Raw genomic sequence first — 27856 nt, forward strand, 5'->3', positions numbered from 1 at the left:
TATCACAGGGCCGGAAATTCGGAACGCACATGGCTGGTGTTTTGCGAACCCCAAAACACTTGTGGACATGTGAATGGACCTGTAAAGGAATAATTACAAAAGAGAACTTTCCTTTGAAGAAGAGTTTCCAGTTCAAGGTGTTTTCCTGGAGCTAAATACTGATGGTTTGCCCTCAGGATAGGTCATCAATATCTGACCGGTCACGGTCCGACTCTTGAAACCCCCACCAATCAGCTGTTTAAAGGGACTGCAATGCAGAGGCCTCTTTGCAGTGCCTGTTCTTGGTATTGTATTCACTTGAATGGGACTGAGCTACACATAGGCCATGTGACCAACGGACGTGATCTCATAGGCCGTGGAAGACGCCTCAGGGCTGCGGTCCCTACAAACAACTAATCGGCGGGTGAGCCAAATGCCCACTGATCAGATATTGATGCCCTATCCTGCGGAAAGGTCGTGTTATCAATATTTATATCCGGAGAAACCCCTATAAGGCCCTGTGTGAACTGTCAGAATCACATAAGAAACTTGCCAGACTGGTCTGACTGTATATGAAGTCAAACAGGCCCAGTCAGCTTTTCTTCTATATTCCAGTTTGTGCTTATGTAAAGTAATGTAATAAAGATCCCGGCAGTGCACAAAAGGCTAGGGATCGGCCGCGACTTTTGGTCGTCGGGGAGTTGCTTTAACCATGCAGCATTGCTGAGACTCGCATGCAATGGATCTCTATGGGTGAAAAAGGTTGGAAGTAAATTTCAAGTATATCCAAGACGGTTGGAATTATTGCTATTGACACTTTTCCTCATGGAGAGTCAGTAAAGTTGTATAAAACACATCTATGTCGCTTGTACTTTTTAATCGTGATAGAAGAGGCCTGACAGGACGGCTTCACGTCCAAAGCATCTGCAAATAAAGGTGTGTAGTCTTTTTATAGGCCTTTCGTTACCTTTGTGCCCTTGGCTCCTATTCTCAGCCCTATGTGAAGTCACAATTTAAGGAGATGTGGGGAAAAAAATACATAAAAAATAATAATAATATATCACAACACTGTGACTACACTCTGTGAAATGAGATGCAGATGACATGACATGACAGCACATGTGAGCGTATTAACTGTAGAATTCACCTTCAACGGTACCTGGCTACTTTTTCCTTCCAAAAACAGTGCAAGATATCAACATAGATTGACAGCATTATCCCGTCAGCAGCGCCAATAGTTCAGAGAATTTTTACAGCTTCCATTGAGTCTGTATGAATTCCAATGCACTGAGCTCCCCCTAGTGGTAGCTGCAGGCAGCCAGTTTTATCATGTGCGGTATGAAGAGAGGCAGGAGATTTAGAGCTGTATGGGGCGATGTATTTATGCCGGGTGTCTGCTGTAAGCACATTGAGTATTTTGTTGAGCGTTCTCCACGTGCTGCTGAACACTAGCCATGCCACCCGCTCTGCTGGCCTGCCTCAGGTAATCAATATTCCCCTCCTTATTATCCATAGATTACATAGGACTCTCCTTATCAATATTATTAATTTTCTTAGGCAATTTCCAACCAATGAATCAATATCCCTAATCTTATTTCTACTTTTATCGGACTATCATGAGTTTATGTCCCCTCGGGACCTATACATACATAAGTGTGTTTATTTTTATACATTATATAAGGTTTATTTTGATTAATTTTTGGAACACAATACGTTTTTATGATTGATTATATCAAACCCTCTTTGCCTCCCTCCCTTGTTTTTAAGTGTATATTTATATGTATATATGAAAAAATAAAATCTAATTTTTTTTTTTTTTTTTCTATTTATTTATACTCCCACACATAGTGTTCTGGATTTTGCGTATTTATTATTATTATTGGTATTTTTTAGACTTGATAAAGGGGTCAATAGTACCCCAAAACGCGTTGTCATCAAATAAACGGAAAACTGCTAAACAACCGGTTGTGAAAGTGCGCCTCCTGCTGTCCATACGTTCGACCTATAAGGTAGTTACTTGGATTTATATCTTTATTAATTCTGGTCCCATGTATATGTATTGTCTAAATGCCATGAAGCATGTCATTATGTATATAGCACATACAATTGAATTATGTCTCGCCTTACTAACCATGTCCATTTGAACAGATTTTTGTAATGCTGTAAAATCATGTTAAAAGAATATTTTCTGAACACGGTTATATTATTATTTCTGGTATATTATGTTTTGTCAGCCTGATGAAGGGCGTATGTTAGCCCGAAACGTTGCAAGCAACTGATGTACCACTGTTTCCGGCTGAAATAATATGGAATAAATTACCACTTATCATCATCATTATCACGGAGTGCTGTCTAAACATTTTTGTGATATCTTCAGTTCTTGAGGTGGAGCTACAGAACACAACTCTGACGTGCACCCACCCCTGCCAGTCTTAGAAAGAGTGCGGTGGCCTATTTATTTGAAACTATTGAAGAATACTATGGACGGGGACCTTTACTATGTGTTTCTATGGGGCCCTATGAGATCTGTGTACACCCCTCCAAGTGGATGTGGACATCGTACCAACCCTTTATCCTTCTATGATCAGCCACGGCAGCAGACTTACCGTGACAAAAAATTGACCGTACTCCCCTTCCTTGGAGAGAAAATTATACATATCAGCTGCCAGCTGATCCTACAGGGAAATGGAAGTGACAGTTAATTTACATTTACTTACATGCAGCATCTATATAGTCATAGAACGGACACGCAGAATGCACAATATCTATATATTCACACCAGCACATATAACGAGCATCAATCCTCTAAATACACATACAGTATATTAATATAAAGAACACAGAAACTAAACCTCACTGCCCCCCCCACAATATGCTCACTTTGCATTGCTCCACTTTATTCTCCGCTTCTTCCATCTCTTCTCTTAAAGTGTCCAGTTTCCCAGGCTGCATCTGGAAATTAGCACTGGAGGATTTCACTGCTTGGTTATACCTGCAGATAAAACAATCAAAGAGCAATAGGTCAACACGAGGTAATCTGACAGAGATAGGAGGATGAAGAGGAACGGTATCAGGACAGCACAGGAGAAGCGAACAGAGTAGAGCCAACTGTGGACTAATTCATTATATTAAAGGGGTAGTCTGACAATAGACATGGATGTGTCATAGAGGTCTCATATGTGAGGTCTTGTGTTTGGGACCCAGGTCTATTGGAGGAACAGGTGTCTTTTGACCTCTTAAAAGTGGCTGGTAGTGGATTCTTAAAGGAGGAGACAAAGGGTGGTGGCCGGCTTAGCTTATATCTTAAACATCTACTGACTAAAATGGAGAGAGTTGCACATATGAGCTGCCAGCTCTCCACTATATCTCCATCTATACAGCAGCTTTAGACCCCTAAGAGGGTGCAGGAGGAACCCTGGTCTTCTGATAGGAGAGAGCCTGACATCAGACCTTAAAGGGGTTGTCCAGACCTTAAAGGGGTTGTCCAGACCTTAAAGGGGTTGTCCAGAAGTACAATACTGATGACCTATCCTCAGGATAGATCATTAGTATCTGATCGGTGTGGGCACGACTCTCGGCACCCTTGGAGATCAACTGTTTGAAGAGGCTGTGGCCCTCCAATGAGAGCTGTGGCATCCTCACAGCATACCAAACATAGTGCCGTCCATTGTACAGTGGCGGTGCTTGGTACTGCAGACCAGGCCCTTGCACTTGAATGGGACTGAGCTGCAAATAGGTCATGTGGCAGATGAACGTAACGTGACATCACAGGCCTAAGAAAAGTCAGCAGCCTCTTCAAGCAGATGACTGGTGGAGATGCCAGTCAGACTCCCAACAATCAAATATTGATGACCTATCCTGAGTTGTGTTGAGCGAACTTCTGTTTTAAGTTCGGCGTCTAAAGTTCGGCTTCCGGTTAGTGGAGAATCCCGATATGGATTCCGAATTCCGTTGTGGTCCGTGGTAGCGGAATCAATAATGGTCGATTATTGATTCCGCTACCACGGACCACAACGGAATTCGGAATCCATATCGGGATTCTCCACTAACCGGAAGCCGAACTTTAGACGCCGAACTTAAAACAGAAGTTCCCTCAACACTAATCCTGAGGACATCAGTCAGTCAGTATAGTATTATTGTAAAACTTCTTTAAATGAATTGCATTTTTTTCCCTCACCTTCCCCGTGCGGAGTCCATGTCCAGTACTAGCTTAGCCAGCTGCTTTCTCTGCTTCTGGATGTTGGGGATGTCACCCTAGAGCAAAGAGTGTTGAAAACACAGATCAGCTGAATTTTTCACAATATACTGTATGAAAATGTTATGTGCTGAAGCCCTCGAAGTCAGATCTATGGGGAGGCCATTTTACCAATATGGGAAGGGCACAGAAAGGATCTCAGAGACTATAAAAGATTCCTCCATTCCACCTCAGTGTCAGACATGCACACCAAAAGCGTAGCTGTAATCGAGTTCCCACAATGCACTGCTCTCTGACCAAGAAACCAGCAGAACCTATGCAGAATATATCATAGAACTAGATCCATAAAGCAGAATCACGCAAAGGCTCTAGAGACGCTCATTATGGAATACGGGAGGGATGGCCGACCTGAGGCTCTCCAACTACAACTCCCATCATGCCCGGACAGTCTACAGTTATCAGCCTACAGCAGGGCATGGTGGTAGATGTAGTTTTACAAAAGCTGGAGAGCCGCAGTTTGGCCATGCCTGGAATACGGTAACCCGAGGTTCAGAAGTGGACGTACCTCCGTCAGCTGGTTTAGGGGTTCCAAGACGTCTTTTTCGATCTGAAATTCATGCTGAGAGAGCTCCTGGGCCAGCCGTTGCTCTGCATCTCCACATGAGTACAAGGTCTTCCTGCAAGACACACAGATTCCCATCCATAAGCTACAAAGACATCTCGCAGTGTGACCGTCTGCATTCCAGTGTAAAGACGGCCGTGACATACAGGCAGCGCTCTTCATCGACTGCCCCATAAACATGCATGCTTGGACTGGCTGAGCATACATGTTTACCTCAACAGCTATGCATAAATAAGCCACAAAGGACCCTTGTTCCATGTGACAGCAGATGGGTTGGGGTAGTCCCGTTATGGTTGCCTGTCTGCAGACCCTGACTACATTTAATGAACGTTTCTTGCCAGGTTCACAGAAAAGACACAAAAACAAGGGGAATCGTAAGGGTTTTCTTAAATATAAGTAACTTACCCTACGAGGGTTTCATCACTGAGCTGCGCACATCCTTCCATCAAGGACTGGGACACCCCCATAAGAGGCAGCTTTTTCTAAAAAGGATGCAAAGGGTTAATTAAATTTCAAAAAAATCCTTAATTCGTAAAAACTTCCCGTAAACCTGGCCCCCGAAAATACATTGAGAATGAGATGTGATATATAAATTCACAGCTCACTGCCAAAATCACCTGGCGCCGGGACTAGATCCAAGAGCGACCAACCAGGATTTGGCGGCCATTATTTTCCAATTTGCTAGAATAAACCTGCAGCCTGATTGGCTGTCAAGGGCAAAAACCACTTCCCTTCTAGGGGCTAGGGTTCATACATGTTCCCAACTGCTGCGGTATATCAGCATTACATACACACCCAGTTGCGGGACTTACATATCTTTTCTCAGGGTCGGTGCCAGGCGGCACCTGCAAACAGCCCAGAATTCGCTTGTGAGCATTGTGGCAAACAAAGCGCACCGCGTCCAGTCGTTTTTCAATCTACGAATGACAAAATACAAGATTATCAGAATTGGGTCATTATTGTAAAATACAGATAGAGAAAAACAATATACTGGTAAGTATAGGAAAGCCTTAAAGGGGATGGCACATTACACATTCTCCTGAGGTCCCACTGGAAATCCACAGCCAAATCCAGAGCTGAAATTCCACTTGTACTCCCCTCCTGCCCCCGGCACTGCAGCGCACATCCCCCCCGACTAGGCTTTGATTGGTTGCAGCAGTGACGTTCTGTACACTCCACGTGACCGATGCAGCCAATCATGTGCTGTATACTGCCAAGCCAATAACTGGCTGTAGCGGTGTATGGTGTATACGGGAACATTGTCATCACAGCCAAAGAGGTGACGTCTTGTCTGCAGTGGACAGGGAGGACAGCGATGGAAGCAGCTGGGGAAATGGGCGAGTATACATTCTGCTATTAATTTAGGACAACTGTTGTACAATCCCTTTAAAAGGGGTTGCCCTGTGAATATTCATAATATTATGAATACTTTTGTAATCGCATGTAATTAAAAATGTATTATTGCTACCGAGTTATTCAATGATATCTATCTGTATAGCGCCACCTGCTGTTTGCTCTTTTCCTAATTTCTCTGTCCTGCTCACTGAAATGGAAGCACATGCTCAGTTCCATCCTTCAACGGCCACCAGCTGCGGCAGACAGGACACGCCCTCCTAAACTGCCAGCTCGAAGTCAATTTTAGCAGAACAATTGTGCAGATCTCTGGATCCACGTGAGGTGCAAGGCCGGTTCTAGCTTAGTTGGAAAAAGGTTGTCATGGACTAGATGATGTCCGATACACACCAAGGACCGGACTTGCACCTGCAGACCCTTGCACAGAAACTGTAAAGCTTGCAATCATCTGCAGTTCTGCTTTTCATTCACCCTGGGACTGCATGAAGGGACCCTTCTCACACGGCTGGACGAGGAATGTCCCTTCTTTCTGGAACCGAAGGCGATTAACAAAAGCAGGAGGAAAAGAAAGCGACTTGTGCTGGGTTTCCAGGCCGCAGACAGAACATCACATGGTGGGAGAGATCCGCTGCAGAAATCCCACTTAATCCCCTGGAAACGTCAAACAGAACAAACCGACGGCAGGAAAGAATCTCCGATCAATGGTCACATGAGCCCAGAAAACACCGAGGATACCTCTGCTCCAACCGATGGAGCGGCGGCACCTTGGATGCCGGTGATCAGATCTAATGCTACATAACATCTGCATAAACCTTCAAACCAGACAGCCCCTGGTCAAGGCCTAACCCAAGTGTGCAGGGACTACTGCTGCAACACCCATGGATTTTAATGGGCTTTTGCTTAGACTGGCCATACACATTGAGATAACAGCTGTCAGCCATCTCTCCAGACTCCCCCTCCCCCCAAACACATGCATGAGACACGCGTAGACACCTCCGGTGAGGGCTTATCCACCTGAGAATAAAATAATTGGGCATGTTGATATCAACTGGCCTGACCTTTCGTCACCCTCCCCTAGAACCAGCCCGGTACCTCACATGGATCCAGAGATCTCCCCATTCATTGCTCCAAATCCTCTGCTAGATTTATCTCCAGCTGGTAACTCGGGGGGCGTGTCCTTTCTACTGCTGTGGTGGTAGTTGAAGGATGGAACCGAGCATGAGCGTCCACTTTAGTGAGGTGGACATAGAAATTACAAAAATATTACAAACAGCAGGTGGCGCTAGTGCGGTGGACATAGAAAAATATCAAAACAGCAGGAGGCGCTATACACATAGACTGCACTGGATAACTCACTGGCTATATTCATTTTTTAATTACATGCAATTACAAAAATATTCAGATCCAGCTGCTGGTTTGAAAACGGCACAATATTCTTGTAGGACAACCCCTTTAATGGGAATGGCCATGACATAATGCCTGGACTTCCCAGAATGCAGATGCTCAACTAGCAGAGGACACTGGGAGATTTTATTTCTGTTAGAATCGTGAATGCAGCTCTGGAGGATAAACTAGGTTAAAACTCAGGATCATTACGAGATACTTTCACAACGTCTATTAAAAAAAAAAAAAAAAAAGACCTGCGGCACTCCGGCTGTGACCTGCGGCACTCCGGCTGTGACCTGCGGCACTGGAAGGAGATAACCATAGTCCTTGGTCAGCAGACCTGTCCTTGGTCAATCCTCCCCGAGTCCCCGTTCCTTCCTATGGAGTGAATTCTCCACCTGCTCGGTCTTGGGATAGTGACTCAGACTTGGCACAGAGGACCGTGAGACACAAATCCAGCCAAGTGCCTAAACTGCTTTCATGATACAGGGCAGCGGACTATAATCAGCAGAGACCTTAATCTGGAACGAGCGGCGGCTCCTGGTGATACGGGATCTGCATGTGACGACCCGCAGAGAGGGCCCCGGTCCCTGTGAAACAGCTGACGCAGGAGACAGTCACCATGGGGATCTAGTAATACACAGGGTCAACAGCAGAACCCGTGAGGCAGCTGTTCTGCAATTTACCTGGTCAGTTCAGTTATCCAGCTGTTGCAACACTACTACTTCCAGGAGGTCTCAGTGGCAAAAGGAAATCAGGACATGCTGAGAGTTGTAGTTCTGTAACAGCTGGAGAGCCACTGGTAAAAGACTGCTACTTTAGAACATATCAAAGAACCTGGGACAATTATCTCATATGGATTCTGAGTAAAAACCTGTTTTATACTCCAGAGCTGCATTTAATTCTGCACATTTTAGAGTTAGGATCTCCAAAGTTTTTCTGCTTGTTCAGTCCCTGCACACAGCTTATACTGGCAAACTGCATTCAAGGGTTATCCTTACACAAGGCACAGAGCAGTCATCTGATATAGGTAGTAATGTCCTCCAACATCATAAGAACACAGCTAAATGTGTTCACAGTTTCCAAAGTCAACCAGCAGAATAGTGAATGCAGCTCTGGAGTCTATACAGGATGTAACCAGAGCTGCACTGACTATTCTGCTGGTGCAGTCACTGTGTACATACATCACTTATCCTGTACTGATCCTGAGTTACATCCTGTATTATACTCCAGAGCTGCACTCACTATTCTCCCGGTGCAGTCACTGTGTACATACATCACTTATCCTGTACTGATCCTGAGTTACATCCTGTATTATACTCCAGAGCTGCACTCACTATTCTCCCGGTGCAGTCACTGTGTACATACATTACTTATCCTGTACCGATCCTGAGTTACATCCTGTATTATACTCCAGAGCTGCACTCACTATTCTCCCGGTGCAGTCACTGTGTACATACATCACTTATCCTGTACTGATCCTGAGTTACATCCTGTATTATACTCCAGAGCTGCACTCACTATTCTCCCGGTGCAGTCACTGTGTACATACATCACTTATCCTGTACTGATCCTGAGTTACATCCTGTATTATACTCCAGAGCTGCACTCACTATTCTCCCGGTGCAGTCACTGTGTACATACATTACTTATCCTGTACTGATCCTGAGTTACATCCTGTATTATACTGCAGAGCTGCACTCGCTATTCTGCTGGTGCAGTCACTGTGTACATACATTACATTACTTATCCTGCACTGATCCTGAGTTACATCCTGTATTATACTGCAGAGCTGCACTCGCTATTCTGCTGGTGCAGTCACTGTGTACATACATTACATTACTTATCCTGTACTGATCCTGAGTTACATCCTGTATTATACTCCAGAGCTGCACTCACTATTCTGCTGGTGCAGTCACTGTCTACATACATTACATTACTTATCCTGTACTGATCCTGAGTTACATCCTGTATTATACTCCAGAGCTGCACTCACTGTCTACATACATTACATTACTTATCCTGTACTGATCCTGAGTTACATCCTGTATTATACTCCAGAGCTGCAGATCAGAAGTCTTAGTGTACCCAGTGAAAACTATGGGCACTTAGTTTCAAATAGGTGTAACTGCACAGTAAGTACCACAAGTATTTTTTATTTAAAATAAACTGCACAGTAGGAGCCCAGACTTCATCTAACACCTGCAGTTCTATTCAGTCCATGATCAAAAGAGAAAGTTTTATTTTTCGGAGGAGCGTGGGCAGAATGTCTACTATTTTTGCAGACCTCTGGTCCTCCTTAACTAATCCGTCTCCTTGAAAAGCGATGGCTAGTCACTGAAATCTCTTATCTCCTGTAACACACTGTACCAGGTTCTCAGGCAGGGGAATGCCGCCTGATGTGGGAGCTGCTGCAATCTCCATCCCTATAGGAACATTTCTACAAGCAACACTCATTAGACAGCAAACAATTTCTTATCCAAGTCTTTGTCTATAAAGAGCAGGTATTATAGTAGTTATATTCTTGTACATAGGAGGCAGTATTATAGTAGTTATATTCTTGTACATAGGAGCAGTATTATAGTAGTTATATTCTTGTACATAGGAGCAGTATTATAGTAGTTATATTCTTGTACATAGGAGGCAGTATTATAGTAGTTATATTCTTATACATAGGAGCAGTATTATAGTAGTTATATTCTTGTACATAGGAGCAGTATTATAGTAGTTATATTCTTGTACATAGGAGCAGTATTATAGTAGTTATATTCTTGTACATAGGAACAGTATTATAGTAGTTATATTCTTGTACATAGGAGGCAGTATTATAGTAGTTATATTCTTGTACATAGGAGCAGTATTATAGTAGTTATATTCCTGTACATAGGAGCAGTATTATAGTAGTTATATTCTTGTACATAGGAGCAGTATTATAGTAGTTATATTCTTGTACATAGGAGCAGTATTATAGTAGTTATAATCTTGTACATAGGAGCAGTATTATAGTAGTTATATTCCTGTACATAGGGGGCAGTATTATAGTAGTTATATTCTTGTACATAGGAGCAGTATTATAGTAGTTATATTCCTGTACATAGGAGCAGTATTATAGTAGTTATATTCTTGTACATAGGAGCAGTATTATAGTAGTTATATTCTTGTACATAGGAGGCAGTATTATAGTAGTTATATTCCTGTACATAGGAGTAGTATTATAGTAGTTATATTCTTGTACATAGGAGCAGTATTATAGTAGTTATATTCTTGTACATAGGAGCAGTATTATAGTAGTTATATTCCTGTACATAGGAGGCAGTATTATAGTAGTTATATTCTTGTACATAGGAGCAGTATTATAGTAGTTATATTCTTGTACATAGGAGCAGTATTATAGTAGTTATATTCTTGTACATAGGAGCAGTATTATAGTAGTTATATTCTTGTACATAGGAGCGGTATTATAGTAGTTATATTCTTGTACATAGGAGCAGTATTATAGTAGGTATATTCTTCTATATCTTTAGTGGCCATGACAATTGACAACCTGTTATCTGAGGCATTCTCTGCTAAAAGTTGTTGTCACTTCTTATCCTTACTCCTCTCTGCAGTTTATGAATTGTTTACAAGGGGCGAATAAAACTCTTACTTGTATTACATCATGAAAGATAACAGAAGCAGAAAAACTATTATGTAGAAATTTCCTTTCCTAGTCCCCCCCCCTCCTCCTCCCATTTTTGGAAGGAAATATACAGACCTTTTATACGGCCATGTGACTCTATTAAAAGCAGACTAATGAAGCATGTGAAGGTTAGCATAAAATAGCAGAAAATCTGAGTAAAGCAGGTTGTAAACAATAGTGACACCGGCCAAACTGTGGCGATGATTCAGCCGGGCAGCCCCACACCCTGCCTGCCGCTTGAATTGTAGGAAAGCCAGTCGATTGTTCTTCTCTTCTCCCAGCTCCTGTGTGTCACCAGTCTGGAAAGAGTTCAGTGGAAGGGCTGCCCAAAAACAACACGGGAACCGAGGCTTGTGTACAAAAACATGGGCCGGGCCAAAACCACACTGGACATGAGGCGTGGACGGCCAAATGGCGCACTACATGTACCGGCCATCCTCCAGAAACCTGCCCCTGTTCACACACAGCTGCTGATGCAGAGACGCAGGAGGAGATGTGGCCACAAGCTGCTCTTCTATATCAGGAAGCAATGGAGTCCTAGGTCCCTAACATATCCATGAGGTGCTGGCGGGGTGTGGAGTCACATTACTTACAGTTAGAAGGTCATCGCTTAAAACCTCTGTCTTTTCCGCTCTGAAAAAAAAAAGAAGAAAAACCAGCGGTCAGTGCAGCCAAAATATATAATGTAAGCGACTTCCAGAGATGCCACGACGCCATATACAGTCTAAATGTTTATGTGCGGAGGATAACCAGCAGTCTCCGGGTCGGGATTCATGTATACACAGCTCCTCACGTGTAGAGGCCGGGCCTTGTATCCAGCTCGGAGGTGAGCAGTTTTATATACTCTTCACCAGTTAAATGAATTATGGATAGGGATCCTGTCCACAGTCCTCAGCCACGTTGTTAAAAAAAAAAAAAAATTCAAGTAAAATTTTATCTAATTATTCCTATAAGGGCACATGAAAAGGGGTTGTCCAATTTAGAAAACGCTAATGACCCCACTAGGGAATTCTGGGTAACAGAGGAGGGGGTTCCGTTGTCCAGGACCACCATTTTTTTGTCACTGTAGAGAGCAGTGATAAGGAGCGTCTGTCGCTGTGGAGGACCCGTCCTGTCCTACATTGCACAGGCAAGACATTGATGTGAATGAGCAGGGTGTAATACTTAATTTGCCCAGCGGTGGAGCTGCAGGGAAACTGAACATTTACTGTCAGAGATCGCAGCTGATTGCTGGAGGTCCCGGCTGGGGGACACACGACGATCAACTTATTGTAAAGGGACAATTTCGCAAAGCAGAGAACCCCCTTAATGAACTGGACATCATAGAAGTGGTAGAGATTTAAAAATGGAAGGTCATGGGGTTTGCTGGGGATCGGAGAACGCTCTTGCTCTCCATTACGGTCAGTGTTTGCAAATTGTATGCAGCCCAACTGCTGACACGTGTTCAAGTGACAACCGTCTCCTCCAGTTTAAGTGGCACAAAGCCCCAAATCAGGAGACAGGATGTGTGCTATACCTTTATCAATTTATTGGGTAATTGCAAAAATAACAGTTCCCAAAATAAGAAGCCATCACTGGAATCCCCCCCCCCCCCCCCCCCCCCCCACGGGGCGATTCCAATATTATTGTATTATGAAGGAAATAGCCTAAATAACAATTGCATAATAAGTATCAGTCTTCGCTGTATAGAAAGAAACCCCTTGTTAATCATCATATCTGAAATGTTTGCCCACAGGAGTGGGAGGGTAACCAGCATGTCAGGTTTAGTGGTCCCTGGAGGGGGCGCTGCAGACCCGAGCACTGTCCTGCTCCGCAGCATTTTGCACACGCGGCGGTGTTTGGTTTCTGCAGTGTATTTATAATGTATGAGCAGGTCAAAAAACAACAACAACAAAACCTTTCACTAGGGTATGAAAGGGGGAGGCTAGTGACCCTCTCAGGTGTGACATGGGGGCAGTTCTCATGCTCGGCTCCAGCATGGATCCCTTCTGCTGCACCAAGGAAGGAAACAATGGAGGAATGTATGGCATTTCCAAGGAGTCTTCTGGGACAAGTCCGGGCCCCATCCTTGGCACACAAGGAGGAGGAAGCACAAGCAGTGTGTATCTGCCGGCTGTAAATGGGATTACTTAGCTCAATTTTTAGGAATATTTTTTTTAATTCATTTTGCTGCATTTTAACATTTGCAATATTTATTACCCAGGTATTAAAGCTACGACGTAACTTAGAGGAGAGCCACCGGAATAAGTGTATAAAAGGGGTACTCTAAGGCACATTAAAGGGGTATTCTGGTTGAGAGAACTTATTCTGTATCCATAGGATAGGGGATAACTAGTAGATTGGTGGAGGTCCTACCGCCGGGACTCCCACTGTACTGAACGGAGTGGGCCGGGTGGTCTCTCAAGAATTCCCATAGAAAGGAGCAGAGCAGCTGCGTGCACCTCTGACCGTCCATTTCAGGGGGCTCCACTGTGTACGGGGTTCCCTGTTCTCCCGATTGGAGGAGGTCCAGCAGTAGGACCCCCCCGTCCCCCCGCCGATCTAATAATTATAAAGAGGTGACGCTCTTTACGCCACCCAAGATATGAGAAATATCTGACTGTCCCTCTATTGTGTACGAGGGGTTTCCAACTCCCCGTCTGACGGCAGATATCAAGCATGTTCGTTCTGAATGTGCCCGATCCAGCAGCAGAGGCATCCCTCCTCTACTGAATACACATGCATGCTTGGACAAGCTGAACATGTACATGGGGGAGGGCAAGTGCATAATATGGTGCCTACAGGCCCACGTGGTACCTTGCACAATGTAAGATGCAAGTGTTCTCCTATAGCAGGGTATAAACTCACAAAGGCCCCCTACTGCGGGACTCGCACCCCCGTGGCCCCATGCATGCCACCCTGTCAGCGTTTTCCCACTTTAATTTTGGGCAAGGTGCAGTTTGTAGCTGCAGAAAGCAGGAGGCACCAGGTGAGGTCTGTGGAGTCTCGTGCAGATGTTCACATGGCATAAAGGTTCACTTCCTACCAGCGAAGGAGCAGCGTCCCCTCCCCCACATGACATGACTCAGTGGTAAAACATTTCTCCCCCCTTCTCCACCCGGCTTATACTGGAAACCTGGAACATGTTCCAGGTCTGGGACCCACTGGGGAAACCGTCACAATCCTGCAACCAACGAGCGTGGAAATGAAGTCCTGCAAATTTCCAGCAGGCTTTGCATTTCAATGTCTCCCCCATTTTCAATATCTCCGTTTGCCGTCAGTGAATGGGAAAAGTCTTGTTAACACCTGTAAAGTATCCTCAGGTCACATCCAAGGTGGATATGCAACAGACATCTGGGACGGAAATTCAGATTTCTACCATGGATGGGCCAAGGAGCCGCGTGGCGATGGTGTAATAGCGCTAATCGTTTTAGAAGTGCAGATTATTGCCCAGGACAGCGATCTGCACCGATTATTGCCCGGGTTTACGAAAACAGCATTCAGATGTCTTTGAAGGTGGATGTTCACTGGATTTGACACAGAAACTGCGCCGAAATCCAAGTCAAAATCACAACGTGTGAACAGTCTCTAGTACCTCTTGCAGCTGAGGGTTTGTTACAAGTGTCCAGTCAAGACACTCTCTGTAAGCTAGAAGACAACATGGACTTCACTGATACATTGTAACAAAGTATTAGGCGCACGTCTTCAAAATGTTTAATATTGTGTTCTGCTCTGATCCTATCTGTAAAGTAGTCAGACATGTTCTCAGTGATGAGTGACAAGGCTTCTTACCCTTCAAGATCAATATCTTAAGCTTGTCCTCCAACCTGCAGCTCTCTAGCTGTTCTAAGACTACAACTCCTAGCATGTTCTGATAGGCGGAGGCTGCCTGGTTGGAGAACACAGGTCAGTATGAATTTCACTGTCAGGAGGCGGCAGATGTTAAAGACCCCATGAGGTCCTAACTTGACCCCCTGAAAAAAAAAAAAAAAAAAAAAAAAAAAAAAAAAAACACACTCACCTGTCTGCGGTCCCGCTGTTTCTCCATTCCAGACCATTTCTGGTCCCTGCAGGACCAGGAAGCGGCTTGGTCCCTTGGCCGAAGTGGCCAGATACACCTCAGCGGTCACAGCGGCTAGAATGGTACACCACAGCAGTGACGTACCGCTCAAGCCTCTGAGGCCTGTGATTGGCTGCAGTGGTAACAGGACCAAACCGCTTCCTGGTCCTTCTGGGGACCAGAAGTGTAAAGAAATGGAGCAGCGTCAGGACCTTTGACAGGTGAATGGGGTTTTATTTTAATGTTCAGGTGCACAGGCTAGTACCCCTGGGTGTTGTCAACCTGCCCCCAGAGCAGAACAAATATTAGATTTAAAGGGCACCTATCATTTTCAAAAATATCTATCATCCCAGTAAAATGTTGCAAGACCCCCCCCCCCCCACCAATTGGGGCAAAGAGCTGAGCTGAGCTCTGTGCCCCACGATTTCTGTTCAGGGCAGACTTACTGCAGGCAGGGCAGAGCGGGGAGGCTTCTGCTGCAGCCAGCTGTCTCAGGGCTCTTTCACACCTGCGTTCTTTTCTTCCGGCATAGAGTTCCGTCGTCGGGGCTCTATGCCGGAAGAATCCTGATCAGTTTTATCCCAATGCATTCTGAATGGAGAGAAATCCGTTCAGGATGCATCAGGATGTCTTCAGTTCCGGAACGGAACGTTTTTTGGCCGGAGAAAATACCGCTGCATGCTGCGCTTTTTGCTCCGGCCAAAAATCCTGAAGACTTGCCGCAAGGCCGGATCCGGAATTAATGCCTATTGAAAGGCATTGATCCGGATCCGGCCTTAAGCTAAACGTCGTTTCGGCGCATTGCCGGATCCGACGTTTAGCTTTTTCTGAATGGTTACCATGGCTGCCGGGACGCTAAAGTCCTGGCAGCCATGGTAAAGTGTAGCGGGGAGCGGGGGAGCAGTATACTTACCGTCCGTGCGGCTCCCGGGGCGCTCCAGAGTGACGTCAGGGCGCCCCAAGCGCATGGATCACGTGATCACATGGACACGTCATCCATGCGCATGGGGCGCTCTGACGTCATTCTGGAGCGCCCGGGGAGCCGCACGGACGGTAAGTATACCGCTCCCCGCTCCCCACCACTACTATGGCAACCAGGACTTTAATAGCGTCCTGGGTGCCATAGTAACACTGAACGCATTTTGAAGACGGATCCGTCTTCAAATGCTTTCAGTACACTTGCGTTTTTCCGGATCCGGCGTGTAATTCCGGCAAGTGGAGTACACGCCGGATCTGGACAACGCAAGTGTGAAAGAGGCCTTACAGACAAAGGACAGTCAGGAGGAGGAGGGGGGATCCGGCTGAGCTCCTGGGACACAGTGACGATTTCTTGATCGACTCATGCACTTGCAGTTTGAGATGAAATAGCATAAGGGCTCTTTCACACGAGTGGATGCGGTGCGGGTAATCCGCTGCGTGAAGGAGAGCCGAGCCCCGCTCCGCACAGCAGAGACACGGAGCATTAACATGATTGATAATGCTCTTCGCCTCTCTGTGACCTTTTTACTACAAAATCACAGTGACAACTTTATCTGTGATTTTGTAGTAAAAAGGTCACAGAGATGAAGAGCATTATCAATCATGTTGATGCTCCGTGTCTCTGCTGTCCGGAGCGGGGCTCGGCTCTCTTTCACGCAGCGGATTACCCGCACCGCATCCACTCGTGTGAAAGAGTCCTAATAGGGAACAGAGAAGATAAAAAGGAAGCGTGTTTTTTAGACTTGGCGTCTTCTCTGAACTGAAAGCGTCCATCCAATCTTCACAGAGACACTGACGGTAATGAAACCGCCATGTCCTGCCGACCTTTGCACGTCAAACAAAGAAACAACGGCGTTAAAGCTTTAAAGCGTCCCTCGGGCGGTTAGAAATCAGCTATAAAGTTTTATCGCTGTGGACTCGCCTGGTGTTAAAGGGAACCTGCCCCTATGAAATTCACAAGTAAACCAGGCACAGCGCCTTGCAGGGCTAGATCAGCTGAAGCCACTCGGAGAAAAACTACTTTTAATCCATATGCAAAGGAGTAGTTAAGTGCACCGAGGGCGGGCCCAAGCCGCTCTGTGCACCCTTGCTCCTCCCGCATATTCTTGACCGACAGGGCCAGGTTCCTGCATAGTTATCTGGCCCACAAATATCGTCATCCATAGACATAATGATTATTGGAACCACTGAATCCGTGACCTGTGCGGACACTTGAGACGCTTGTTACATTCCTTATTGTGTATAAGACGAGATAAGGAAACATTTTGTTACAAAGTTTGCAAACTTTAATAAGGCGGCGGCAGAAAGCATGAAAGGGAATGGGGGGAAGGGAGTAAGAGGTGCAAAGGTATAGAGGGGGCTCTGCTAAACATGGGGGGTCAGTTATTACAGAAGAGGAGCCCCTCAGACTACTACAAGCCGCCATTACTGGATGCTTAGGACGGGTGAAGAGGAAGATGGAAGGAAGGCTCCCCTATGGCGAGATATGAAGGCCTCCGTTAGTTTATAGTCTTCAGGGATTTTAGAGAAAGAAAAGAGGAAGAGACGCAGAAATTTCTTATAAACGCCGTTTTCAGATCCCGCATGGCTCCCTATTATAGAACCTGCACCCTCAAAACAGAGCCGGCGTCAGATAATACAGTCGACCACAGCACCCACCCCAAATAAAGCGCTGCCATATCACTGCCAGCTGTACTGTCCCCATAAGTCATAACCTGAGGGTCCCCATAACACAGTAAGTGTTACATAATATGGTCAACTACTGCCCCGCATAATACAGCCAGCCATAATGTCCCCATAACAGGGATAGCCTCAGTGCCCCCACAACACAGCAACTACTGAGCCCTCATTACATAGCCAGCCATATAGTCCCCATAATAACGATAACATCTGTGCCCCCAAAACATGGCCAGGGTCACAAACATCATCCAACTAATGTCCCCCCCATAATACAGCCAGCCATAATGTCCCCATAACAGTAACAACATCAGTGCCCCTAAAGCATCACCAGTTACTGCGATAGGCAAAGTGCCACCATAACATTGTCAGTGTTACATAATACAGAAAGACAACTGCTGGGGACCCCACAACAAAGCCAGCCATATAGTCCTCATAATAGTGATAGCCTCAGTGCCCCCATAACATGGCCAGTGTCACATGAAAATAAGCTAACTACTGGGTCCCCATAACATAGCCATCAACAACTGTGCCCATAGCTTCAGGGTCCCCATAATATAGCCAGGGCCACAATACAGCCAACTAATGGGTCTCTAGAATATAGCCAGCGTTACATAATACAGACAACCATTGGGTCCCATAGCAAAGCCAGCCATATAGTCCCCATACAGCAGGCATGCTCAACCTGCGGCCCTCCAGCTGTTGTAAAACTACAACTCCCACCATGCCCGGCTTCTGTAGGCTGTCCGAGCATTATGGGAGTTTTAGTTTTCCAACCGCTGGAGGGCCGCAGGTTGAGCATGCCTGCCATACAGCAATAGCCTGAGTGCCCCCATATGATGACCAAAACTACAGGATCCCCCTAACACAACCGTCCAAAGTGTGCCCATAACAGTGATAGCCTTAGTGTCCCCATAGCAGCAAACTACTTGGCTCCCATAACAGAGTCAGACATTGTCGTAATCACAAAACCAACCATACTGTCCCCACAATCTGGCCCAACTACACAGCCTCCATAACACTGCCAGTCACAGTGCCCCCTTCATAACACCTCACGCCACGCCAACTGGTGATAACCCAAGTGCCACCATAACACAGGCAGCCAGAGCCACATAACACAATCAGCTATGGAACCTAAAACGGTGTCAGTTATACGTAAAAAACGCCAGCCGCCAGTTTCCTCTCCGCCCCACGACCCCTTGAATACTACGTATTACCGCTATACATTTGGCACATACGCTCCTTGTCACCTCTTTGCATTTTTCCATTCATTCCATTCATGCCTTGCCCCCCCCCCCCCCCCCCCCCATTTCAATTTCCTTATTATTTTCTGCAGACAGAATCCGAACAACTACAGAGGAAACGGACGCCGGCACTTGGATATGACCTTGGCCATTTCCCGAGGACACAAGGGGGCCGGGAACCGATGCGAGCTCGCTTAAAAAAATGCAGAGACCGGTTCTTCCAGGATTGTTTTTGTACAAATGGTCACAGGGTCAGAAGAATCAGGAGCAACTATGAAATGCAAAAACAGAATTTAAAAAATCTGACTAGAAAATAAAACATAAAAAAAACAACAAAAGGAGAAAGAAGTGGAGGGAAAGGCAAAGACCCGCGGCACACGGCTCCCAGACTCCGAAATACCGAAATAGCCGCACGGTCAAATTGTTTTACTTTTCGCTTCCTGTTTAAAGTCAAGTCCGTGACAAAACCCTCCATGAGAGAAGACTGCGGCCCAGACCCTGGAAGTAACCCAGCGAGACGCCAAAAACAGCGGAAGGAAATGGAAGGTGTCCTCCTCCGCCTAGAAGTCACCCGGCTTCAGAGGTCTCCCAAAGATTTGCTCTGGGGTTACGCCGAGGCGTAAAATTTCTATCATGTGGCAATTATGGCAAAAAAAAATTAATACTACTACGTTGGGAAATTCTGCAATAATTCTGAGTAGCGCGTCAACTTTTTGTTTTGCTTAGCAATACTGGTCTTAAAATTTCTAGGACGTCGAAATAACAGTGTAAAGGGGCTGCGCCATGACGGATGTAAAGAGTGAAAATCATCCAGTACAGGGATCAGCAACCTCCAGCTGTTGTGAAACTACAACTCCCAGCATGCTCCTTTCACTTCTGTGGGAGATCAGAGAACAGCCAAGCAAGTGTGCATGATGGGAGATGTAGTTTCACAACTCCTGGAGTGACGGAGGTTGCGGACCCCTGATCTAGTACATGAAAATACCAGCCCTGTACCTCACGTGGATCCAGAGATCTCCCCCCATCCATTGCTCCAGTTGCATTGCTAGATTTATTTCTGGGGGCACGTCCCTTCGCTGGGGGCACGTCCCTTCTGCTGATACTCTCTCAATGTAACTACCACAGCATCTACACAGAACACATCCAGCACCATCCAGAACACATGCATACTCGGCCAGCCCAAGCATGAACGTGGGGTCAGGCGATATACCGGTGTTCACGATATACCGCGGTATTAAAAAACTGTGATATCGCTGTTTCCCAATTACCGCTGTATTTTGTGACATCATCGAAGCGGTCACCCCTTCAAAAACTGCGTCCGCGGCCGCCCGCCCCTGCATCGTTACATACCAATTGCTTCCCGCAGCGGCCGACCAGGCTCCTCTTCGCTTGCTCCCATGGTGCAGTCTCCACCCACCGACGTCTAACGTCGGAATCAGATGACGCCCAGGCTGAGCAGCGCAGTACAGGAGCGAGTGGCGGGAAAGTCAGTCAGAACTTAGTCCCACTCCGTCTGACCCCCACAGAATTCACTTCGCCTGCGGAGAGAGACCCTATATATCACAGCTGCCGGACGGGCAGCTATTAAAGGTGTAATGTCTCTGCCTATCAGATTACCCCAATTATATGTCTTCTGTCCGACCTTGGCTCACTCAGTCCTTTATGCCTGCCTGCAACTAGCTGCATGCTCCGCACTGCACATTGAAATGGCAGCCAGCAAGCAGGGAATGAGCCATCATGAGTCCCTCCCTGCCCGAAGACATGACCAACAAGAAGGAATTACTGTACGGTGGTGGCAGGCAGGTCACACAGGTGGCCATAGGACATAGGGGGGGGGGGGGGGGGGGAGCACCTTGTGGCTGCTGCCCCCACTGTAATGTCTCCTTGTGGCTGCTGCCCCGGCGAACACTGCCATACAGTGTGACAATTAATGTCTCCAAGTTGTGGCTGCCTGGCCCCTGCCCCAAGCCAATGTCTCCTTGTGGCTGCCCCCATACAGTATAACGTCTCCTTGTGGCTGCCCCGATACAGTATAACGTCTCCTTGTGGCTGCCCCGATACAGTATAACGTCTCCTTGTGGCTGCCCCCATACAGTATAACGTCTCCTTGTGGCTGCCCCCATACAGTATAACGTCTCCTTGTGGCCCTCATACAGTATAGTGTCTCCTTGTGGCTGCCCCCATACAGTATAACGTCTCCTTGTGGCTGCCCCCATACAGTATAACGTCTCCTTGTGGCTGCCCCCATACAGTATAACGTCTCCTTGTGGCTGCCCCCATACAGTATAACGTCTCCTTGTGGCTGCCCCCATACAGTATAACGTCTCCTTGTGGCTGCCCCCATACAGTATAACGTCTCCTTGTAGCTGCCCCGATACAGTATAACGTCTCCTTGTGGCTGCCCCGATACAGTATAACGTCTCCTTGTGGCTGCCCCCATACAGTATAACGTCTCCTTGTGGCTGCCCCCATACAGTATAACGTCTCCTTGTGGCTGCCCCCATACAGTATAACGTCTCCTTGTGGCTGCCCCCATACAGTATAACGTCTCCTTGTGGCTGCCCCCATACAGTATAACGTCTCCTTGTGGCTGCCCCCATACAGTATAACGTCTCCTTGTGGCTGCCCCCATACAGTATAACGTCTCCTTGTGGCTGCCCCCATACAGTATAACGTCTCCTTGTGGCTGCCCCCATACAGTATAGCATCTCCTTGTGGCTGCCCCCATACAGTATAGCAGGGATGGCCAACCTGTGGCTCTCCAGCTGTTGCAAAACTACAACTCCCAGCATGCCCGGACAGCCTACAGCATTGCATGGTGGGAATTGTAGTTTTACAACAGCTGGAGGGCCGCAGGATGGCCAGCCCTGCAGTATAGCATCTCCTTGTGGCTGCCCCATACAGTATAATGTCTCCTTGCGGACCCAAGTGTTTTTTTTTTTCTTCTAAATGGGTATTTATCGCGATATATATCGTTATCGCGATAAATTTCTTAATATCGTTTTCGTGGGAATATGTTTGATATCGCCCAACCCGGACAGCACCGCCTTTACTGTATGTTGGGGGTGACAGGGCCTCTATCGCTGAGATTCCTTCCCGTTACATAATCCGCTTATATTTGACAATGAATTATTTGAGCGGCGGCGGCGGTAATCTCTGCTCATTAATCGCTGCATACCCAAAGAACATATGAAGTTCAGGGAATGAGTGAAAGGAAGCAGAGGAATAAGGACATGAGACAGAGAAGATCTCTACTTGCTGTAAGAGAATAAAATCATTCTGGTTACCATCTATTCTAGAGGTGCTCGGCGGTCCAGTCTGTCAGAGCTCCTGCAGCTGGTGGCATCACCTGGACATAATCAGGACAGGTTTTAAAGGTTACAATTCCCTGAGAGCAAACAAAAAATTAAAAATAAATCACTGAATTTATTGCCCATTGCAATCGATTTTCGTAACTAGCCCATGTTCTATCTTCTGATATGACTTTTGGCGGACATGCAGAATAGCACCAAATTCACATCTATCCGATGAAATCTCGACGCCATTCCTAAAGGCGGAGAACGGTCAGAAAGTAGACAAAAATGCAGATCCGTTTTTTTTTTTTTTTTTTTTTTTTACACAGACAGTTCAGCGTGTCCGGAAAAAAAAAAAAAAGGATTGAATTCAGCATTTTTGCGGACAGCATACAGCCGTCTGAATGAGCTCTAACGTTCATATTTTCCAGTAAGAAGGCGATCCTTACATACGATTTATGACCGCCATGCCAGTCATGTCGTATGCCTATTACAGCAGTGCCCCTTGGGATTGCCCCCCCACAAAATCCTGCCTGGCATATAGCTGTGGATGGTAATGAATGGGCACCTTTCTCTCTCCCCATCTCTCTGTGTATGTATATACGTCTATATATGTCAATCACAAGTCTTCTGTTATTCTGCTCATGAAACAGGAGGCTCAGGATGAACCGATCTGAGAAGCAGTTCGGAAAGGTACAGTGGAAATCAGTTTAAAGGGGTTATCCACCCGAAATGATGTAATGGAGGAGGAAAGTGGGGATCCTCTACTGGCCGATGACGCAGCGTGACCGTGTAACACAGAATTCAATGGCCGCCTTGTAATACTATACATCGACTCTACCCACAATTCCCTAGGTGAGGGCAAAAGGCGTGACAGCCTATTACTAGAGCTGGGCGACTTCCAGGTAACTTATTCAGATCTGGAAGATTTTCAGCATTTCTTCATTCTGCGGCTGAGAATACTACACAGACCTAGTTTTACTTTCACAGCTGCGGTTTGTTACAGCGTTTAAGCACGGACAAGAAGATATCCAGTACAAGAGAGAGATTCGTGTCGCTGCAGCTCTCTTAACGTCAGCCATTGAGGGGCATTAAAGGGGTTGTCCCGAGTGCTGTACGGGTGTCCTCTGCCGCCCTTGAGGTCCTGCTCCGACAGCCTGGTTTAAAGAGACCAGCATGATTAGAGAGCCACCCTAAAGACAGGATTAAGGGGAACCTGTCAGCAAAATGCTGCAGACTTTTAGGGTTCATGCCCACAACCGTATGTATTTTGCCGTCCGCAAAAAACTGATCAGCAAAAAAATACGGATGATGTCCGTGTGCATTCCGTATTTTGCGGAATGGAACAGCTGTCCACTAAGGGTCCATTCACACGTCCATAAGTGTTTTGCAGTCTGCAAATTGTGGGCTGCACATGGCCGGCACTATGATACAAATGCCTATTTTTGTCCATGGCTGCGGACAAGAATAGGACATGCTCTCTCTCTTTCGCGGGGCAGCGGAACATAAGTGCGGATGCGGACAGCACATGGTGTGCTGTCCGCATCTTTTGCGGTCCCACTGAAATAAATGGGTCCGCACCCGTTCCACAATGCGGACCAAGTCAGCAGACATGTGAATGTAAACTGATAGAACCGTCCTATCCTTGTCCGTAATGCAGACACTAATAGGACATGTTCTATCTATTTGCGGAACGGACATACGGAAACAGCATGACTCCTAAGGCGGTGTTGATATCACTGTTTTTTAGCTTTTCAATTTTCTGATCCGTCAGAAGAGAGAGCAAAAAAAAAAACAACTGTTTTTGTGTGCAGAACTTTTGTTTCCATCTAAAAAAACGGATCTCAAATGGATGCTAACTGATGCAACAGGATCCATATATTTTTTTTACAGGATCCCGTTTGGTTTTTCTCTTCTTCTGACGGATCAGAAAAAAAACGGAAAGCTAAACGGTGATGTGATGTGAACACTGCCTTACAGGTTCCCTTTAAGTCTGACACTAGATTGCAACAGGACACTGGATACCAGGAATATTCTTTACAGCACATGGCGTTCTGCGAGCCGGGGTAGAAAATAGTGATGGAGGGAGGAAGGTGGAATACCCAGCCGACTGCACATGGCGAAGAGATAACGTGGCGCAATAAGGTGCCAGGGAGTACCGGTGCACTCACAGACATCCATTCACACGCTGCAATATGGCGAGCGATCGGGAACAGAAAAGGCACCTTGCATACTTTTCATTACAGTAACGAAAAACGGATTCCAATGTTCAATACGCATAGTGTAATGCTCACTACAGGCTCATGATCAATCTACTTATTTTGTTTCTTTATATAAATGTAATGGAGGAAAAAAAATTAATAGAAATTTGTTTAAAAAAAATATAAAAACAGCCATCAGGAAAGCAAACAACGGTTGTGAGACGGGCTAAAAATAAAAATCTCCACGTGTCAGTAATATCACTTCTCCTTTCTCGCACATGTAAGAGGAAGAGGCGACAAATCTGCTCACTTAGCGGCAGACAGAGGTAGATCATGCAGATATAGGGCGACTAAAGACATGGCGGTAACCACTGGTTTATTTGGGGGGGGGGGGGGGGGGTCAACACCTCTGCTGATGACCGACTCTTGGGGTAAACAAAAAAGGACTAGTTTGGATTCCTGAAATGGATCCGCATGGGTAGTGGAGCCAATCCATAACATTTCAGGGGAGAAGCTGCGATGAGAATGACCCCCTTTCTTCTCATGGACAACGTATGTGGGTGCACTTACAAAACCCCTTTGATTTGCCCTGTTGTGAGGATACGACGAGATTTTGGCACAATATCCAGGCCCCCTTTCTGTAGACCCATCAGACACAATGAAATCTGGTGGCAAGGAGTGATGACTCCAGTGTGAACTGAACCCGATTGAAAAAATAATAATACCGCCATGCAGTGACAAAAAAATAAAATAAAAATTATAATAATAATGTTGTGGTCGGGGATCTGAATGGTGCCCTATCGGCTCCACCTCAGCCACACATCAGATGGGGCTCTTTAATTTCAACCATCAGCTGAATATATTGGCAAACAAGCGGCGTGGATCACATGACCGCGGCGACGGGGCACCGTGTTCTTGCGCGGAATGTTGGCACAAGGTATGGAATTCACAACAGTCAGGTGAAATTCATCTAATTATATGAATGGCCTGCTTCGAGGCGTATATGCGCGTATGTAGCAGAGCCGACTGCGTCACTTAACGATTGGTTTCCAGCAACTGAATAAAACTGAAGGGAGAGAAAAATAATAATAATCTGATAAGGCACGGGCGAGTCGCTCCAAAAGAGGCATTCAGCTCTGCTACCTCGGTGTGCGCAGCACGATCGGATGATGTCATCCCAACCATGGCATGTTGGGACATGTGGTTCCACAACAGTCTGTTCAGACCCATAAATCATTTCTAGGATATTAGGGCCCCAACTTAGGCACACAGAGGTTCGGGACCCTAATTTATAAGGTAGAACGACAAACTGCAACCCTCTCGCTGGAGGAGCCAGCACACACACCGCCTCCGTGATTAAATTGCAAAATATGTAATGCTTCATTTCACCTGCGGAGGCGCTACAGGGAAATTAGCTTGCTAGTTTCCTTCACAACTTACAGCGGATTGCTGGAGGTCAGAGCGGCTGAGCAACCTGTGATTGGCTTATTGTTAAAGGGTTTGCCAAGGGTTAGAAAAGCGTGGCTGCTTTTCTTCCGAAAACAGCGCCATCCCTGTCCCAGGTTATGTGTAGGATTGCAACTCTAATGGAGCCCGGCTGCGATACCAGACACCACCCATGGAGCAGCCTGCCCCTCGAAAACTGTGGCGCCACCTCAAAATATTATGGAATTAAAATTTCCAATCGCTACACTAATGCTGGAACAATTTACAGCAGCCTGTATTCTGTGTATAGACCAAGAGTATACATATAGGTCGCAACGCCAGCTGCTACATTGTTACATCCCACTGACATAATACAGGGTGCAGCGCCAGGAGACCTGCCAAGGGCAGCTAATGTACGCACTTGCCCGTCGGATGCTGCCAGAAACATGGAGGTACCATTTATGGCGGCCAGAGGGGCTACCGCCACTGACATATGCCGGCTGCTATAACTAGCATCTGTATCCTGCTGATGGTGTCAGGAGAGGAACCAAGGGGGTAAGGAAAAACGTAGCATGCGCTGCAATTTGGCCAAAAACAACATTGACGTGCCCGTGCTGTTTGCCGCGGTTTTCAAAAAGTGTCCTAAAAGTTTTCTATAAGTTTAATATTGATGGCCTAGCCACAGGATAGATCAATATCTGATTAGGGGCAGTCCGACATCAGGCACCCATACCGATCACATCTCCATCCAGACCTCATTGCAGTCAATGGTAAACCGGCGATGAAGCAGCCGGAGCAGCCTGCCGGATTTCACAGGGTTCGGCCTTGACTGATCTTCTACTTCACCGCCGATCTCCACTGACTGCATTTCCAGATCAGGCAGATGGATCTCCGAAACAGAGATGTGAACGCAGGCTAACAGAACATATGGCTGGTGGCAGTTGAAGATTTAAACTGAGCACGTGCGACCACCTCAATGAGACGGACATAAAAAATACAAATAAATAAGGAACAGAACAAACAGCAGGTGGCGCTATATAGATACATTTTATTGAATAGCTCAGTGGCTAGAAGAAATTTTTAATTCCATGCAATTACAAAAACATTCAGATCAAGGTGCAGATACGTTTCGTGACACAACCCCATGGATCAGTGGGTAAAACTGCATTGAGGAAAAAAATAACAAAAAAAAAACTATGGCTATTAACCATAATGTTCTGCGCGGTTTTGGACACCACGGTGGCTGTGTTTTGACCATTTGACACACAATACTGGTGTCATTACCCTTAATTCCCATTTGGCTGCCCTCCTATTGTCACTTTAATCCTTCAGCTTCCTAAAAGGGGATGTCCCGGGTAAGGCCGGATTCAGACGAGCGACGTTAAACCTTTCCGTATCCTGGGCGCTAAAATGGATCATTTCTTTGACGGATGCCGTTCACGTGCCGTCCCACTGCGCAGCGAATGACTCTGGGCGGTTAAGTCTTTGCATGAATATCGGACCGGAATTGTGCACGCTGCGATGTTCTCAATACCTGCCATCATGGAGGTGGACTGTGTGAACGAGCCCTTACAGGAGAGTGTTAGAGAACCGCTCCCTAATATTTGCTACCGTCACCTCGGGGGACAAGTCCTTGCCAAGGAAAGCTAAAAGGTATGAGCTCAGCTGTTATTTCCGCTGTTCGCATGGAAATGTCCCGCAGACAGTGAGTAAACCCTCCCAGCGTGGTAGAGGTTAATACGACACAAGTCGTAATGTTTTTGTTTGGAGGAACCGGCGTTAAGG

The 27856-nt window shown here is 46.2% G+C and overlaps 1 protein-coding gene across 3 annotated transcripts in view; it reads right to left on the reverse strand.

Moving 5' to 3' along the window:
- The window catches only part of ARHGAP17 (Rho GTPase activating protein 17), a 71697-nt gene that overhangs the window by 18949 nt on the left and 24892 nt on the right, over positions 1-27856 (reverse strand). For all 3 annotated transcript variants that reach the window (XM_040440987.1, XM_040440989.1, XM_040440988.1), the window contains exons 2-8: positions 11808-11847; positions 5609-5713; positions 5202-5278; positions 4740-4851; positions 4157-4233; positions 2860-2971; positions 2586-2654 (exon numbers count right to left, since the gene is read on the reverse strand). In XM_040440987.1, the coding sequence (XP_040296921.1) occupies positions 2586-2654; positions 2860-2971; positions 4157-4233; positions 4740-4851; positions 5202-5278; positions 5609-5713; positions 11808-11847 (592 nt within the window). The remainder of the gene's footprint in view (positions 1-2585; positions 2655-2859; positions 2972-4156; positions 4234-4739; positions 4852-5201; positions 5279-5608; positions 5714-11807; positions 11848-27856) is intronic.

The sequence above is a fragment of the Bufo bufo genome, chromosome 7 (assembly GCF_905171765.1).
Source record: "Bufo bufo chromosome 7, aBufBuf1.1, whole genome shotgun sequence".
Lineage (NCBI taxonomy): Eukaryota > Metazoa > Chordata > Amphibia > Anura > Bufonidae > Bufo > Bufo bufo.